Source organism: Polyodon spathula, chromosome 16, assembly GCF_017654505.1.
Source record: "Polyodon spathula isolate WHYD16114869_AA chromosome 16, ASM1765450v1, whole genome shotgun sequence".
Classification (NCBI taxonomy): domain Eukaryota; kingdom Metazoa; phylum Chordata; class Actinopteri; order Acipenseriformes; family Polyodontidae; genus Polyodon; species Polyodon spathula.
Genome location: NC_054549.1, coordinates 24,820,898 through 24,838,087, shown reverse-complemented (window position 1 = coordinate 24,838,087; position 17,190 = coordinate 24,820,898). Strand labels below are relative to the sequence as shown.

Sequence of the window (17,190 nt, the reverse complement as noted above, 5' to 3'; positions counted from 1 at the left end):
CTTAATTTGATGCAGACAAGCTTTATTAATTACTGCAGTTGGCTGCAATTGCTCTGTAATGACCTACATTCAAGGACTGACTCTTCAATCTGGTGTTGGAAGCACCTAAAATATGCTTGATGTTCATATGATTTGATCTGAGGTTAAAACGAGTTTCCTGCCAGAACCAGCGCTTTGCCTAATTTCCTATAGTTGTTTGAAGCGTGTAGTTGTTTGAAGCGTGTCAATAAAGACAGAGTCAATCAACAGCTATGCATTTCTTAGTAGCTTAAAATGTAATTTTACTGTTTAATGGTATTTTTAATGATTATGGGTGCTGTTCCTCCAATATTGAGCTATTATGATTTTTCTCTAAATCAGTCTTTACCTGGCAATGAACTTGTGTTAATCTTGTCTGGAGAATTCCAAGTGCTTGGACTGAGACTTCTTCAGCTCTACCAGCCTCTCTTTACTGTATTTCTATAGACACTATTGCTCTTGTGACACAGCTTGCTCATTTTTATATATTTGCAGAATGGACCATTACTTATTCAAGGATATTTAGAGAGCAAGTTGCTCGAATGGAGTACAGGAAATGTCCCACATCAAGGATGAGCAACACCTTCCAATAAATAGTGGCCATTTTACAATTCTCTTGTTATCGTAAGAACAAATCAATCATTAATTAACTCTCCCCCTGTAATCTCACACACTGCCAAAGGCCCTGTCTTTCTGTGGAAACAGGATAAGATCTGGTTGCTTTGAAGTTCAGAGTACCCTTTGAACTCAGGTGGAAAATTCTGGTTTTCGAAGTGCTATTACCGCTATATAGAGCGGGTTTGGGCATAGGTGTTAAAAACACCTGACAGGGGAAGGATAGCTGCCCTCCCCCACAGGCAAGGTGTCAGCTATTCTAGACCCTCTTTCATCAAGCTCACCTGATGGCACTGAAGGGTCCTTAGGGTCAAACTTACAGTATTGTTTTGTTTGAAGATGTGTCCATGCAGTTCTTATGTGGTTACGTTCTGTACTGTGTATCACTAGTTTTTCCTCTGTTCTGGAATTAAAGTGTTTTTATTGAAAATCACTTCAAGGGGACTGAAATTATTATTTTTGAGAAATAAACAAACCTTGACTTCTTACAGGATATGAAAATGAATAATTTAAAGATACAAGTTCCATATTTGATATGGCATAATATACATATATTATTATGTTTTAGCATGATAGTACATTTGAATGGACTGTTCTGTGCATCTCTTCTTTCAAGTTATGTTAACAAGCTATATAGCACTGTCTTTCACATTATGACACCTACTTTGAGTCTGGCTCAGGTAGCAAATTAAATCATGTCCTGTTTCTCTCTGCCACTGGGACTTGAAAGCAATTTCAAATCAGACTCATTTATTTCCGTCTGCAGCAGATTGAGAAGAAATCCAATGCAATCTTGATTTTGTCATTCAACCCCAGTTAAGATGGTGGCCTGGCAGAACTCCATCTCTCCAACTCACACTGACATAAAGCGCATAAAAGGTGTGTTTTAAATCTTATAAAGCAGAAAAAAACATGTAGGCGTGATATAAAGTACTATGGATATACAGTGTTATACTGCCAGTAAAGCATTGGAGGTTGGTAAATGCATTTATAAATAGCATTTATCCAAAAATGTGATCCGTACAGGTTATCTTTGCATTTCTGTCATGTCTGGTTCCAGATTGTAGACAGCTGGTGGAACCAGCTACATTCCCAGTTTGAAATCTGAACAAACTGGAGTTATGTATTCTGGATTCATGGTGCAGAGGGAAATAAATGCTCTCAACGGTCCATGCAATTCAGTAGAAGTTACAATCTCTGTTTCAAAGAGGCCCAGGATTGAAAGGCAGGCTGTTATAATTAATTATTGTTATATAAGCTTGTGAATTGGACAAGGTACGAGGAAGATGCTGACATCTTCCTCTCATTGCGACATTTAAATCGCCCATTGAACTGGACTCTGTGGAATAGTCTAGGTAATGTCATTCCATTTGTTTCTTTTGAGGATAAAGCAAACCCTTTGCAAGCATCGTTTATACTTTAAGGCACACATCATTTCATGTCTCTAAAGATTAATGAGGCAATGCAAGTTCCTCAAACCATGTAGAATCAATGAATAAATATACAGTGATCTGCTTGTCTAAATATAATGTGAAACAGGATTTACAGGTGTGTAAAGCTTTGCTTATGTGTGTGTTTGCAGAGGCACATTGATAATTATAAATGCAATTAATCTTAAAAGCCCTACAGAATTGAGAGAGCTGCCATTTATCATGAATTACCACCAGATAGTATGTGTTAAAGAAGAAAAACAATTAAACTTATTGCTTGTTTAATCTACCAGCAGCTGTTTCTGTGATCTTAGACATGAACAGAAAATAGTGAACAGGCTACCCAGGATTTAAAAAAAAAACAATCAAAATCAATGAGCCTTGAAAGAGAACACCAGCAGGGCCTGGTCCAATGTGTTATCTACAAAACCCTTTGGTTTGCGTTTTAAACGGATAAAAAATTGCTGTAAAATAATGTACCCGTTCCTAGATAAACACTCTCTATCAGTGCTAACAATTGTCATAGTGGCTGTACAGTTGAGCTGTATCGCCTGCACTTCATTATTGTAACCTCTGTAAAGGAAGTGTAGGTGAGGTTCAGCTGTGGCTCCTCCCCTGTTCTGTCCTGCCCCTTCAACAGCTTCTTTCTTGTCATTAACCAGTTGATTTCCCTGTTGACTGACATGCTTTCAGCAAATGAAAGTGGACAACAGGTCAAATCTATGAATTATTTTCTTTACTACAAACACCTTTAAAGACTAGGAGAGACCATCATATGTTTTAAGACAATTGCCTTGCCCATCTTGGTTTGCTCTTACTGTATGCTTTGAGATCATATTCTTACCATAGAATAAGTTTTATCAGTCGATACACAGAACCCTGAATTACAAACTTACTTGCAGTAATTGTATCCACCGTACCTAATGTTTAAATTTAATGGACAGGTCCTCCACATATAGTCTGATCCTCTCAATAGCTTGTGGTAAAAAAAAAAAAGAAAAAAAAAAGGTCGTAACCCAATTTTATCACAGTTAGATAAGCAGCACTAAGGAAAGATATGAGTAATTCCTAATGGCAGATGGCAGGCATGAGCTTATATCCCCAGATGATGATACTCTGAATAATGTATGCAAACGTCCACTATATCCCTCTCACCATGATCATTACTAGATAGTATGCTATTGTAGCAGGACCAAAGTGAAAGGTCTGTTCCAAATCCATTACGTTGTCACTGTTAGTTAGTTCTGCAAAGATTTCTTGAGGGTAATCGACTGGCATTATAATAGCATCCCCATGGAATTTTCTTGACTTTTTCTGTAAGTTAGAATGCATTAGGGTTAAGTAGCAGTCACCTTCACAAACCTATTTAATTCACACTTTATTCTGCACAATATACACCCAACTAACACATTATATCTATTGAATTCTGAATAATTGCTAGTAATCAATTCTTGATAAATGTCAGCTTTTGTCCACCCCTTTTTGATATGAACAGCAAGTTGTAACATATTTATTATCTATTTATTGTCGAACGTGTCACACTAGCAATTAACCGATCCAATGGCCATCAAAAAACTTTCCATTTAAATAACTTCAAATGCTGAAAATGTTCCCCTTAATCTTTGTAATCTTTGCAGTCAATCAGAGTGCTTCTTATTGCGAGTAATCAAATGCTGTAATGTTTTTTTTTCAAGTTCAGGAGCTGCTCTTCAGCTGTAGTTGCCTGTCGAAGACACATGTAACTAAGGCTAGCTAAGCCAATTATAAAATAGCATCTATCATTGTTGTTTATGAACATACTAATTAGGCACTAACACTCTTGACAGTTAGTTTAATCGACATGTCCTTCCACTGTTTTAAACAAAAATGTGCACGTGAGCGTCTGCTTGCTTGTGTGTATGAGGTACTACATTGATTATTTTACACATAGTAATAATAGCCATGAATCTCATATGTATATTTAATAGATACTCATTTTAACAGATTTATTATGAAGCACAGTTGGTAACAATGTGATTGCTGTAATGTTATTGAACTAGGACTTTGCTGATGCCTGTGTAGAGGAAGGAGTTAGCCTCTACTTTTTTCCCACATTATTCCACAATTTTATTTGCTTCAGTATGTTGAATGTTAGCATTGCATATCTTTTCCCCGACTTGCCTGTTTTTATTGAAAACACCATTTATTATAACAACCCCTCGCTTAGAATCTTCTATTTCCTGGTATTTGAAAAGTTTTGAAAAAGCATATGATACCGCAAAACTTTTTCATTTTAAAACAACAAACCTTGTACTGCCCTCTGTAAAATACTGTTCTTAACGTGCTTGCCGTCTTCCGGGAAATGCGTTACGCATGCACTTCCTCAGTTCACCTCAGAAGTCTTTTAAATCAGGCATCTTACTTGCAAAGCATGTCAGTCATTAAGGGAAGCAACTGGTTTGTTACTGACAGGAACGCAGACCCTGAAGGGGTGTGGATAATTTCACTCACCAGCTGAAATGACCATGAAAGTGTAAGGCTATCTGAATATCTGTTTGAATAGCCTGCAAACAAATATTTAACCTAGCGCAGCACCACGCATCATTTTAAAATTAAAATACATGTTTGCTTAAACATAGGGTTCTTTAAATACTACACATTCCACACCTTTACAGTGAATAGTGGAAATGTGGAAAGTGGAAGGTTGCAAGTGGAAATGTATGACATTATTTTATTTGCTACAATCACTAAGTTAACAGCTGAAACTACAATAGCCTCTACTAATCATACATAGGGGATACTAATCATAGGGGGTAGTAATCTTTTGTGAATTCTGAGGAGTTTTGCTTTATTTTAGAAATTAATTACCCTGCCTAACCCAGTCAATTTTCCAAATCTCACCTTCAGCACAAGCCTTCAGTCTACAAGGAACTATAAAATGGACTTGCTCTAGGCTGTGCTGCACGTTTGAGACTGAGCTAAACTACACATTTATTTGGTACCTTTTGGCTTTCCGTGCTAAACTCAAACCCGAAGGCCACAACGCCTCCTATAAAAACAGTACAATGAATTTCTTACATGAATTAACACAGAATATAGATTTCTGCGGTGAAAAAAGTGAGATTTACTGAAATATTTCTCCCATGAGTTCATATTGGAATCTAAGGCCAAAATACATTGAACTGCAAACCCATTGCTGATTACCAGCTTGTGGTGCTCCCGCCCCTTTGTTTATTATTGTTTTGATTTATATATTAATGCGACGGCGAAAGCTGTCCAATATTATTATTTATTATTATGATGTATTGTTTGGCCGGATGAGCGAGACGCCGTCCGCCAGGTTATTGTTTTTATTTTTGAAAACCTTGTGAGGATGCGTGACTGATCAGCTACTGATTATTTAACTAGCTGACTGTCATGCATCCTTATTAAACTTGTGCAGACTGTGGCCGAGGGGTAATAAGGTAATTTAATTAACAGCTAGTTAACCCATCATCCAGAATATAAAAGCCGGCAGCTGTCTGCACTCGGTGTAGAGTGTAAGAGCGAGGAGAGACGAGGATTTAAAACCAAACTATGAACAATTGCTATACCTGCTGGCTAAAACCCAGCACGATACTTATTTGTTTCGTTCACTGCGGTTTTGTTTATTATTTGTTTACTCATTTGGCCAACGCGCCCTTTGTTTTGTGTGTGTTTTGTTTGTTTATATCTTTAGTTTTCTATTATTATTATTATTATTATTATTTATTATTATTATTATTATTAATAAAAAACCTTGTGCGTCCCTGTGCCTCAGTTTCACCTGCTACTTTCTGAGTCTGTTTCTGGTCTGACATCACCACTGCAAGCCATCCTGGTCACACAGCTCTAGACTCATTTCCAGTGTATCAGCTGCCTAAGGATGTGGATGAATCAACGAGCAAGCAAGGGACTTTAGAAGTCCATTTCTTATTAGCATAACAAGTGCTCCTGTATTTTTTGTTGTTTTCCAGACTATTTTTCATTTAGATGAAGCCACTTTTTCCTGCCACAGCGCCAACAGTTTACTCCCTGTGTTACAGGCAATTTTCATGAAGACCAAATGCTTTCTTGATTTGACCAAGGAAGTAGCTTTCTACCTACTGCTGTAGCACTATATTAGGCATCAGTATGCTGGACCAACATTTAAGTGTTGAATGCCTTCCATTTCAGAATTAAGCATTCCCATACGTGAAGGCCAATGTTCTGACTGCAATAGAGGAAGATGCGAGTTGAAGATGAGTGGTAAAGTCAGTTTCCATGGTTGTTTTATATAGCTAAAATTATTTAAATTTGATTTGCAATTTAAAAATAGAGCATTGATTCCAAAGAGTATTGTGTGGTTTAAGCAAATGTCAAGGGGCAGTGTTGTGTGATGCACTGCTCTTCAGACTATTAATGCAGACAAACCTGGTTCAGTGGTTATGGCGCTCTCTTGTGGTGTGTGTGGTCGCCCTAACTAAAAACACAGCTCTGCTGAACCTGCTTTATATTAGCATTACTCTGTAAGCTAATACATCTAGGATTTGACAGTAAAAGTGTGAATTGTAAATTAGGTTCTATTGTAATATTACAAGCCAGTGCCAATAGGATTGCAAACCTGTAACCTGAAAACAGCCAGTAATGTGTTAATAAAGACTCACATTGAGTTGCAGGTAGTCTGTCCACTGGCCGATCGGTCTGTAACCTGGTGTGCTGGTGTTCGTGATCTGGTACTGAAACAAGTCATAGCGTCCCGGTGCATCCCCATTCTTATTGAACACCACAGAAGTGCCTGCACTGCCTTGGGGAAAAGAGAGAAAACAATAAAGAAATTCAATATCCGCACTGGAATCAAACAAGACTTTGTAGCATGCTTGTGCTCTCATCCATCATCACAAAGCTTTGAAGTGACCGCTTTGAAAAGAAAAACAAGATCCTATGGCTTCCTTTATTTCTTTTCTTTTGATTAATTAGCAAGCGTTGGACCCGCTGGCTTCACTTTTTCAGTTGCCTTCGTCATACCAGAGACCTTCATGCAGCAAGAAATATCAGTCTCATTCTACCCGTGGGGCAGACCAGCAAATGAGGTCTCTAAATTATTTTTTCCCCCCTAGAAAAGGCTCCATCTGCTTTTAAGAGATACTACGTTAGGCGAGAGTGCTGGCTAGCTAGTCTTTACTGTCATCCGGAAATTGCTTACTCCCTGACAATATGTTCTTTCAGCAGGGCCTTGTGAAAGAGCTTAAAAGGCAGCACAATAGCACCAGGCATAATTAGGGCATTTTGCATTGCATGTGCCTGCTGATAAGGTAATGCTACACTTCTGGAAGGAATCACAAAAAAGCACAGATGAGGATTTGATGTCTCTCACTACATTGCTTGAGGTGCGTCCTGCTTTGTGTGCCGAGATGAATGTCACACTGTCTCTGGTCATGGGTAATCATACAATAGTATTGGTTATGATTATAATTAACTGCATTGGGAAAATCAATCTGCAGTATCATTAAACCTGTAAGTTTGCCTTGTGACTGTTCACCACAAACAACTTTGTGACACTTAAAAATGCTGGCCATTGAGACACATTGGTTCATTATGATTTTTCAAAAGAGATGCCATCGCTACACCAACCCTCAATTTGGACATCTTTAAAAGAGTAATGTCTTTGGATAATCCTATACAAATCATAAAGTGGCACTTGGGCACTTGAAAGGCCCAGATTGTCGTAGGATGGGATTTTTAAAATTTGCCGTAAACAAGGATGAGCACCGCAGGCAAGCTGCTCAGAGCCTGGCAGCTGTGGTGAGCATGAGCAGAAGAGTTAAACCTCTTCAGTGAGAATTTGACAGCCATGATAAAGAGCTCATAGTATAAAGATCTGAACATTTCTTGGACCCACTTTTGATGTTTGGTAAGTTCCTCAAAACAAATGCAATGTGACAGAAGACATGCTACATTAATGTCATATCTCAATCATTGCTTCTCAACATCTAATTTAGTAGAAACTACTTTTCCAAAGTTTGTGGAGGAGCTGTTCAAAGCAGCAACGCACTGTATGGTTTTATATAATCCTTGACATGTGCCAGCAATCAGGCCCAAACTAAACCGTCTATAGTTACCTGGGTCTTTTCCTGCACTAACTAAGTAGTTAATTGAAGACCTACAAACTCAGTTATTACAGGTTGAATATGTAGGAACATTTGCCTTGAACTAATAAATATTTTTGATATAAGTGCATAGCTGGATTAAGTTTTGATCACATAGCAACAGGACCGCATGTTGAACTTTTAACTGTAGCAACTTCCACGCACACAGCACAAAGGAGGGGGTAGTGAGCTCTTTGACCAGTGGACTTTAACTGAACCCGACACAAAGAGCCACTGCAGGACCGTAAATAGATCGAGGCATTCAACTAGGATTTATGGAGGAAAAGAAAGCTGAAGACAGCAGAAGGAAGTTATAATTAGATAATGAATAAACCATTGAGACTAGCTTCTGTTTCAGTCATAAAACCACAGCATATCAAAACTGCCTTCAGGGTGACGCATTCAAAGAAAGAAGACAAGGCGGTGTTCTGAAACCCCAACTTGGGTTTTGAAGATAAAGGAACACTCGGGAGGTGTGCTGAGCCCCAACTTGAAAGTTGAACTACAGCAGAAGGTTTATTCTGCAGACTTTTGGGTCTTCAAGGAACCGTTGAGTATAATTTCAGTACCTTTCCCTTGTGGAAGTAGAGTAATTAATTTTAATTGCAAACACATAGAATTGATAACATAGTTTACACTTTTATAATGCATGTATGAAAAACCTCAGAATTTGAACCTTGTTAAAAGTATAAGCTGCTTAACTCATATTGTTTATATGAAGTGCTTGTTTGAAAGTATACTTGTGTAATTGTTATTGAACAATTGTACTCCAGCATTATATGTGACCTACTACCAAGAAATTGCATTTGAACAAGGGTTAGTTTGCATGTAAGCAATACAGGGACTGTCTGGTTAGCTATGCTAGGAACTATGGAACCATGTCGGTGGTTGAATATGGTAATTGTCATATAGTATTCATTCAGGTTAATTAACACATAGAAATTTAAACTATTTAATTAGTCTAATTAATTAATTTCATAAGAGTCTGTCTGCACAGATTCTTGACACCTGATCATTTATTAACCTTTTTTTTTCCCACAAGGTAGTTATTTTAAATTGTACTGCATGCAAAACTTAATCTCTTCCCCTGTATTGGTTTGGCCACACTATGGGCCTCATTTACAAAAGGGCACTAAACATTATGGTGCACCATAATTGCAATTAGTGTGCAGCATGTTCATGATTTCCGTATTTACTATTGCAATTGTAATCATTATCTCGCAAAGTAGTGGGCATATAATGGCACACACTGATTTTATTGTGCCACACTATGATAATCAGAATGAATGTGATTTGTATGGTAATGCATGATAATGTATTTAAATAAGGCACACCACTCTAAATAATGAGATCAGCTTTATTCACACAGTATTTACTAAAGGGCAATAATCGCAGTGTGCACCTTGAAGTGAGCATTTATTAGTTTGTTTGGAAACCAGGCTTCAACCACTGATAGGCGCACTATTTAAACCTATTTTTTCTTGTCTGAAATCTATTTGGCATCATGGAGACATTACTGTACTTGCATTAAAGTTTTCATGTAGAGCAGTGAAAATTATCTTTAAATAACAGGTTATGTGAAGCATAAATGTATGTTATAAATTTTTAAGATTTTATTTTATAGTTAATTTCATTGGTACAAATAACAGAGTGGCTAAATAAAACACTGGACCTAACAAAGTAATATAATTTAAAACAACCTCCTCCACTAGAATTTCTAACTCATCTGCGTGCAGTTTCAGTTTGTGTTGCCTCTGCCTGTCCCCTGCGGAAGGCTGATCGCTCATCTTCGACAATGTAAGCCATTTCCACCTTTCACAATAAGACACTGAGCAAAAGATATGCCTGGACTGTTGGGACTTTTTATATCAAGGTGGACACAGGTAAGTTTTGGACATTATCGTGCACATTAAATTATCCCTCACAATGCATGTAGTGTGCACGCTATGGTATGTAAATTAGCCAAATAGTGAGCACGTAAATTAAAGTATTCTCTGTTAGTAAATGGGACAGTAAATTTAGTTTTTTAATAAATGAGGCTCTATTGACAGAATTTGACAGTCTAAATACTTTTGGTACATTTTAATAGGTCAGCCAGAGGCAGGTTTTGTTACAGTGCCCTTGAACACAAATAACGTTCCCCTCACTTGTTGAATACTCGTTTTATTCCATTTTGTTCCCATTATATATATATTTCTGCTTCTATGAGTGTTTTACAGTAACAGTTACTTGCATGGTTAACATCAACATAAAGTGACAGTGGGTGTTTTAAAAGACAACGTATAAAACAGCCATGTCAAAATAGTTATTGATGTATAATAAGCAATTAGAGGTAGTTAACTAAGGAGTGTCCAATGTGAAGGATGTAAGCGGTGCATTTTAAATATTTGATGTAGGCAGAATATGAGGGTTGTGAAATTATTGTAATATCAGGATAATGTTGGTGAATTAATTTATAAATAGCAATCACATAAAAAATATATATATCTACTGTCAGTAGATAATGTGAGGCTGCAGATTGGAGACTGCAGATGGAACCTGCTGCAGTCAAGTTTGATAATGGAACATGGAGTTTTATAGACTGGTTTCTGGTTTTTGTACCAAAAAAGTAAAGGATTTGATACTGAAACTACCTCTGCGGATGACAAATATTACTGCGTCTAGTCCAAGTTCACTCTTCCTATTAAATGAAGTGTAAAACGATATTAGACAATCTCAAGTAGAGAATGCAGTAATACTTAAAAATACCATCATCACTTTTATGGTGTTAACAGCATAATCCCAGTAAATCTTACCTAATAAATATTGCATCATTTTGCAGGTCTCTGATTGTCCTATATGAAAAATGCACACATTATGGTACAGGTGAATGCTAATTTAATCGAAGCTGTTAGTAAAGAAAATATATTGATTGCTCCTTGCAGATACTTCAATGCTAGAGCAAAATCTTCTTACATGTTATTTGCTTAAAATATTTTGATTCAAAATAAAATAAAGAAAAAACAGCGTGTTTCGACACATAGAGTGCAAGAGACATTCACCAGTGTTGTTGTTTACAAATGCTATGGAAAAAACACCATTAAAAACCAAATACACGTTTAACACAATGTGTGCCTCTTTCATATAGGAAAACGCGAGATCTACTGTAAGAAGTGATGGCAATACATATCAGACCCAATTTACTTTTTTTGATAGCTCTTTGTACGTTAACATAGAAGTGACTTTTTGCTTTGTGTCTTATCTGTTTGTTAAACAACAGTACAAAAGAAAGGCGCTCCTGAGACATTCAGAGACCAATGGCATGTGGGTGCACTGGAACTCGCTTGTGTTCTTTGATACGGTTCATTATCCTTCCTGCTGCCACTTGAAATATCAAAGCTGAGCAAGAAAAATCTCGGAGTCGCTTTTGAAAAACAAAACCCAAAATAAGTGGAAGTGATTTTAGGTCAGAGCTGAAAAGGCTGAAACTGATGAGCTCTGATAATATACAGCTGATAAAAAGTTTGTGAAACCCTTAGGATTTTCACATATTTCAAACCTAAAATGTTATTAGATCTTAATCTAAATCCTAATAATAGATAAAGATAACCTGATTAAACCAATGACACAAAAACATGACACTTTTTCAACATGTATTTATCCACAAATGATTCAACTTTCAATAGCTATGTGTGAAAAAGTATGTGAACCTTTAGCTTTAGTAAATGGTGGCAGCAGCAATGACTTCAACTAAGCATTTCCTGTGACTGTTGGTCAGTCTCTCACATTGGTTTTGAGGAATTTTGGCCCATTTCTCCTCACAGAACTGCTTCAGCTTGATGAGATTTGAAGGCTTCTTTGCATGGACAGCTCACTTCAGGTCCTGCCACAACATTTCAATTGGGGTTTAAGTCTAGACTTTGACTAGGCCATTCTAAAATGTGGAAATTCTTCTTCTGCAACCATTCTTTTGTAGATCTGCTTGTCGATCGGTTCAGCTAACGATCGGATAGCCTGACATTCTCCTCTAGAATCTTCTGATACAAGGCATAATTCATGGTGGTGTCAATGATGGCAAGCATACAGATCCTGAGGAAACAAAGCAGCCCCAAACCATCACACTCCCACCACCATGCTTGACGGTTGGGATGAGGTTCTTCTGTTCGAATGCAGTGTTTGGTTTTCGCCAAACATAACGTTTCTCATTGAGGCTAAAAATTTCTACCTTTGACTCGTCTGTCCAGAGAACATTGTTCCCTGAGTCTTGAGGATCATCTATGTGCTCTTTGGCGAACTTCAGAGGGACAGCAATGTTCTTTTTAGAGAGCAGTGGTTTCCTCCTGGCTATCCTTCCATGAACACACTTGTTCAGTCTTTTTCTGATAGTTGAGTCATGAACACTCACATTAGCCAAGGCGAGAGTGGCCTGCAGATCCATGGATGTTACTCTTCCTTGAAGATTTTCCAGTTTGTTCTTGGAGAGATTTTGGTAGGACGACCACTCCTGGGTAGAGTGACTGTGGTCTTGAATTTTTTTCCATTTGTCTGACAGTCCTTAGAAATGGTTTTTAACATTTTCTAGACTGATGAGCATCAATATTCATTTTCTGAGGTTCTCAGAGATTTCTTTTGATTGTGGCATGACATATTTCCACACACCTGTATGGTGAAGACCAAACTCACAAAGTTTCTGACTGGGGCCTCCCAAACTCACCCCTGAAGATCTACCTAATTATTTAAACACCTGATTCTAATTATCCCTGTAATTGAGCTGATAAAACCAGGGGTTCATTTACTTTTCCACATACCCTGAATCTTAATTACTCATTGTTTGTCTAATTCATACATACTTTTGTTTAAAAAAAACATGGAATTGGTTAATATAAACCCTACTGGATATTTAAGAAAATATTGGTATTGGTTCAAGTAGGCTATCATGGTAAAACTATGGAATTTCCATAATTATTATTGGGGTTCACAAACTTTTTCTCAGCACTGTAAAAGGTGAAAAGACTGGGAAAAGAACAATTGAAGAAACCTGAGGCTCTACTTACTTTTCAGTGCTCACATTTCAGTGGAGGGCTGTCATTTCTGAGGTACCTGACTCACCCAAGCTAAAGGGAGGTTGTTACAGTTTAAAACTTCTTTAGATACAACTGTTTTTGTGCAATGCGCTTAAAACTGTATACTTAATTACATGCTAAATAATGACCAGCAAGGGATCAAAAGATAAGGTCAATTATCTACAGTACCTTTGAACCAAAATGAAGACCTTTTTAAAATGTGTTATGATACATTGTGAACTGTATTCATTTAGCTGTGAGTTACAACCCTTAGTGAGTTTTAAGATTTGTAAGTCCTGTTAGGATTAGAAGGCATCTACTATAGGATAAGCACCACTACACAGTGTTAACCCATAAATAATGTTTACCACAGCACATCTGCATGGTAATTTTGCAGTCTGGTTATACCTTATAATAGTTTACCATGCTTTACCCATGCTTTATTACACTTTGCTATGCTTTTACTACAGAAAACTACTATAAAGGGTGTAACCATTCTCTTAGATTAAACCATGCTTTGGAAAGTGGAAATTAACTTCTAAATGTCTCAAACAGTTGAGTAAAGGTAATGAGCTGCAAAAAAAAAAAAAAAATAAATAAATAACAAAAAAAAAAAAAAAAAATGTTTCATTAAGACAGTCCCTACAATTTTTTCAGGCTATTACACTTTGAAATCTGTGTATGTTCCTGAAACATAAATAAAGAAATATGTTCTATAAGAATAGATACTTGTTAGTTCCTATAAAACATGCCTAGCATTAACAGATACCAACTGGGTGATATGACCTTTGCATAACATTGTACATCTTTAATTAAGGTAAAGGACCCCTTAAACACACACGTCAAGAAAAGAACATGCAGGGAACTGTACGCCTTTTATCTTTATACTCAAGACAGCAGTTTGCAAGCACTTTGAAATTTAAAGTTTCTCTTTGCAACTGACGTCTTTGCCCTTTCATCACTAATTCCAACACACACACACACACACACACAGATCCACTCCTTATCAAAATATTTAAGAACCTGTTAGATAGCTGTGATTAGGATATGTTGCACATTAATTATGCCTTCCTAAGACTCTGTACATGCTACAGTACAGGAGTTTAACGTCTTATTATTCACAGTTATCGTGTGCAACATGTAGCTAATAGAAACAAACAACAACTTTGCCTTAGCACTGCTGTACTAACCAATCGGAAAAATCAGCAGATCTCAAATGATTTAGAATAATGTATACAAACTGAATATGAAATGTGAACATTAGAGAAAGTAATCAAATTATTAACTATTAATTAATTATAACAAATAAGGTACACTCTACTGAACATAGAAGGCTGTAATTCCATCTCAGGTTTTTAGTGATTAATTTAAATGCATCCCCAAAATATGTTTATAGACTAGTTTCAAATTACAGCCTTATTATGTACAGTGGGGTGTACATTAAGAGGTTGATTATCAGCTATTTACTTAATTTACATTATTTTTTTTCAAATACACAAAGCCACCCAATACAGTTACCAAATAAGAAATAAACAACACAGACATTCAATTTAAGGATTTGTGAGTGGTCTAAACTTCTTTCTTATTCATTTTAGAATTGTAAATCATGTTTTTTTTTTTTTTTTTTTTTTTTTTTTTTTTTTTCAGACAGAAATAACACATTACAATTTGGAGTAATTAGCTTTGGTAATCTGTTATTATGCCTTCTATTATAAGATAACAATTTTCAAACCACTATAGGTGAAGCCTCTAATGACAGCCAAGTTTGAACAGCATGTCTTAAAGTTAATACATACAAAATGTCAGCAAGAAAAATATCCCCCCCTGTGGTTGTACAGCTATGAGTAACATAAAAAAAGGGGATCACCATGACTCAGTACGTGCAGAATAACATACGACAGAAAAATTGACAACTAATTCCCAATACATTGCTTCATGTGCTAAGCAATGTCTATACCGTTAAACTGAGTCAACAGTTTGCAATATATAATTCACAATATAAGAATGGCATACGACCATGTGAATAATGTGTGCTTTTGAATGTTATTTTGAGTTCTATTGGACAAGCACTTCTCTAGATATGTCACAATGTACTATGTTCCTATCGCTACTGAAATTCCTTGGTGGATAGAAATTCTGTTAAAACAAACCTAATTTAAAATTTGTCTAATTATATTCAGAATTGTAATATTTAATTTCATATCTTCATCACCCCTCACTGAGATCATGAAAATAGCAGGTACTACTTATGTCCCAGCTGCAAATTGAACACAGGCAATTGATGTTCTTTCTATTAAAGTGTTTGTAGCTGAAAAATAATTCCATAAGTGTTGTGCACATTAATGTGTTATATAAGTTTCGGATTATAAAAGAAACACATAACGTAATAATACTATCACCACCACCAATTCACATTTGTAGAACGCCTTTCATCACAAGGGTCACAAAGTGCTTCACACACACACATATATAAAATGAACAATTAATCCAAAAAATGTGGTTGTAATAGTAAAATTAGAAAGAGTGGGATAATAAAGCTAGCTTGTAGAAATAGAACAATCAAAATAGTCTAAAACAAACATTTAAGACAATTGGAATAAAAATATAAAATAAAAAGAAAATACACTAATTTTTCGTTAAATAATACTACTAATAATTATAATAGCTCATGCTGATTATAATAGAAACCACTAATTATATATCTTGCTATAATTATAGTATAGATATATATATATATATATATATAATATTATATACACACACACACACACACACACACACACACACACACACACACACACACACACATATAGGCTATTTTTTAATGTTTTTTCTTCCCGGTCACATTTCCTGGTTAATAAATAAACAATGTATCTTATAACTCAATACCAGTTTTACTGCCCACATTTGTGCAATGTCAGCCAAGGAAATATATATTTTCAGCAGAGCAGAAATTACTTGGAATACATGCTTCACAATGGTACATTACACATATATTCATTAGTTTATTCTCTGCTCCCAGCTCAACAATGACACACAATACCATGACCTGCACCAACAGAAATATAATTGTGCTTTAAAATAAAAAGCTTGCATCAGATCTGCACACAAAAACAGAACATTGCATATTTGAAATATTTATATATACAGTGTTAAACTGATAATAGTGAAACTATAATCTAATTTAAGATGATATAAAGTGATGATTTGTCTGATATATATATAAGCAATCTCTTATCCTGCCTGCTGTATGTAAATTACATATACATTATAATACAGTGTAACGCAAATGGGGATCAAAAGTAAATGAACTGCAATATATTCTCAGAATGTGATTGTAGCAGGCTGGCGAGTGGATAGAGGCCCAGAGACAGTCTGTAGTTCAAAAAAAATATTATAAATACACAAAAATAAAAGGGCACAAGGGCCAAACAAAGATGTTAAAAAAACCCCATCCCCCTCTACTGGGAGGCTGAGGCCTCCTTTATGCCAGGTGGCTAAATGATAATTGATTAATTACATTAGTTGATTGCTCCCACCTGGGGCAATCAACCTGGGTAGGGAGGAGAATTTACCTCCATCCCTGCCAGTATTTCCAAGGGCAGAGCCCTGCTCTGCCACAGTGATATTTACCTGCTTAATAAAAAAAAGATACTTCAGTTCAACTATCAGACTGTAGCACTAGCTCCATGAATGCAGCATAAGTAATTTGCTGCCTGCTGCTCTTAAATGAGTATCAGAATACCTGGCCAGGTTAATTTAATTATCTGTTCAATTGCTAAATAAGTAATTTTGTTCTCATTTTTAAAGTGGGCCTTTCAGATTCCATAAGGTAAAATTAGGTGACACTATTTCAATTGACTGTTAACTTTTGGTAGGGGTTTATCTCTGCACTGGACTTTCTCTCTTGTTTTAACTGAGGATTTTTTCTTTAATTGCCTCATGGACATTCTATTTAGA

The 17,190-nt window shown here is 36.2% G+C and overlaps 1 protein-coding gene across 1 annotated transcript in view; it reads right to left on the bottom strand.

Moving 5' to 3' along the window:
• Nucleotides 1-17,190, bottom strand: part of LOC121329356 (metabotropic glutamate receptor 7-like) — a 240,011-nt gene that overhangs the window by 49,648 nt on the left and 173,173 nt on the right. Inside the window, exon 7 of the mRNA XM_041274925.1 lies at nt 6,707-6,846. Coding sequence (XP_041130859.1) covers nt 6,707-6,846 — 140 coding nt within the window. The remainder of the gene's footprint in view (nt 1-6,706; nt 6,847-17,190) is intronic.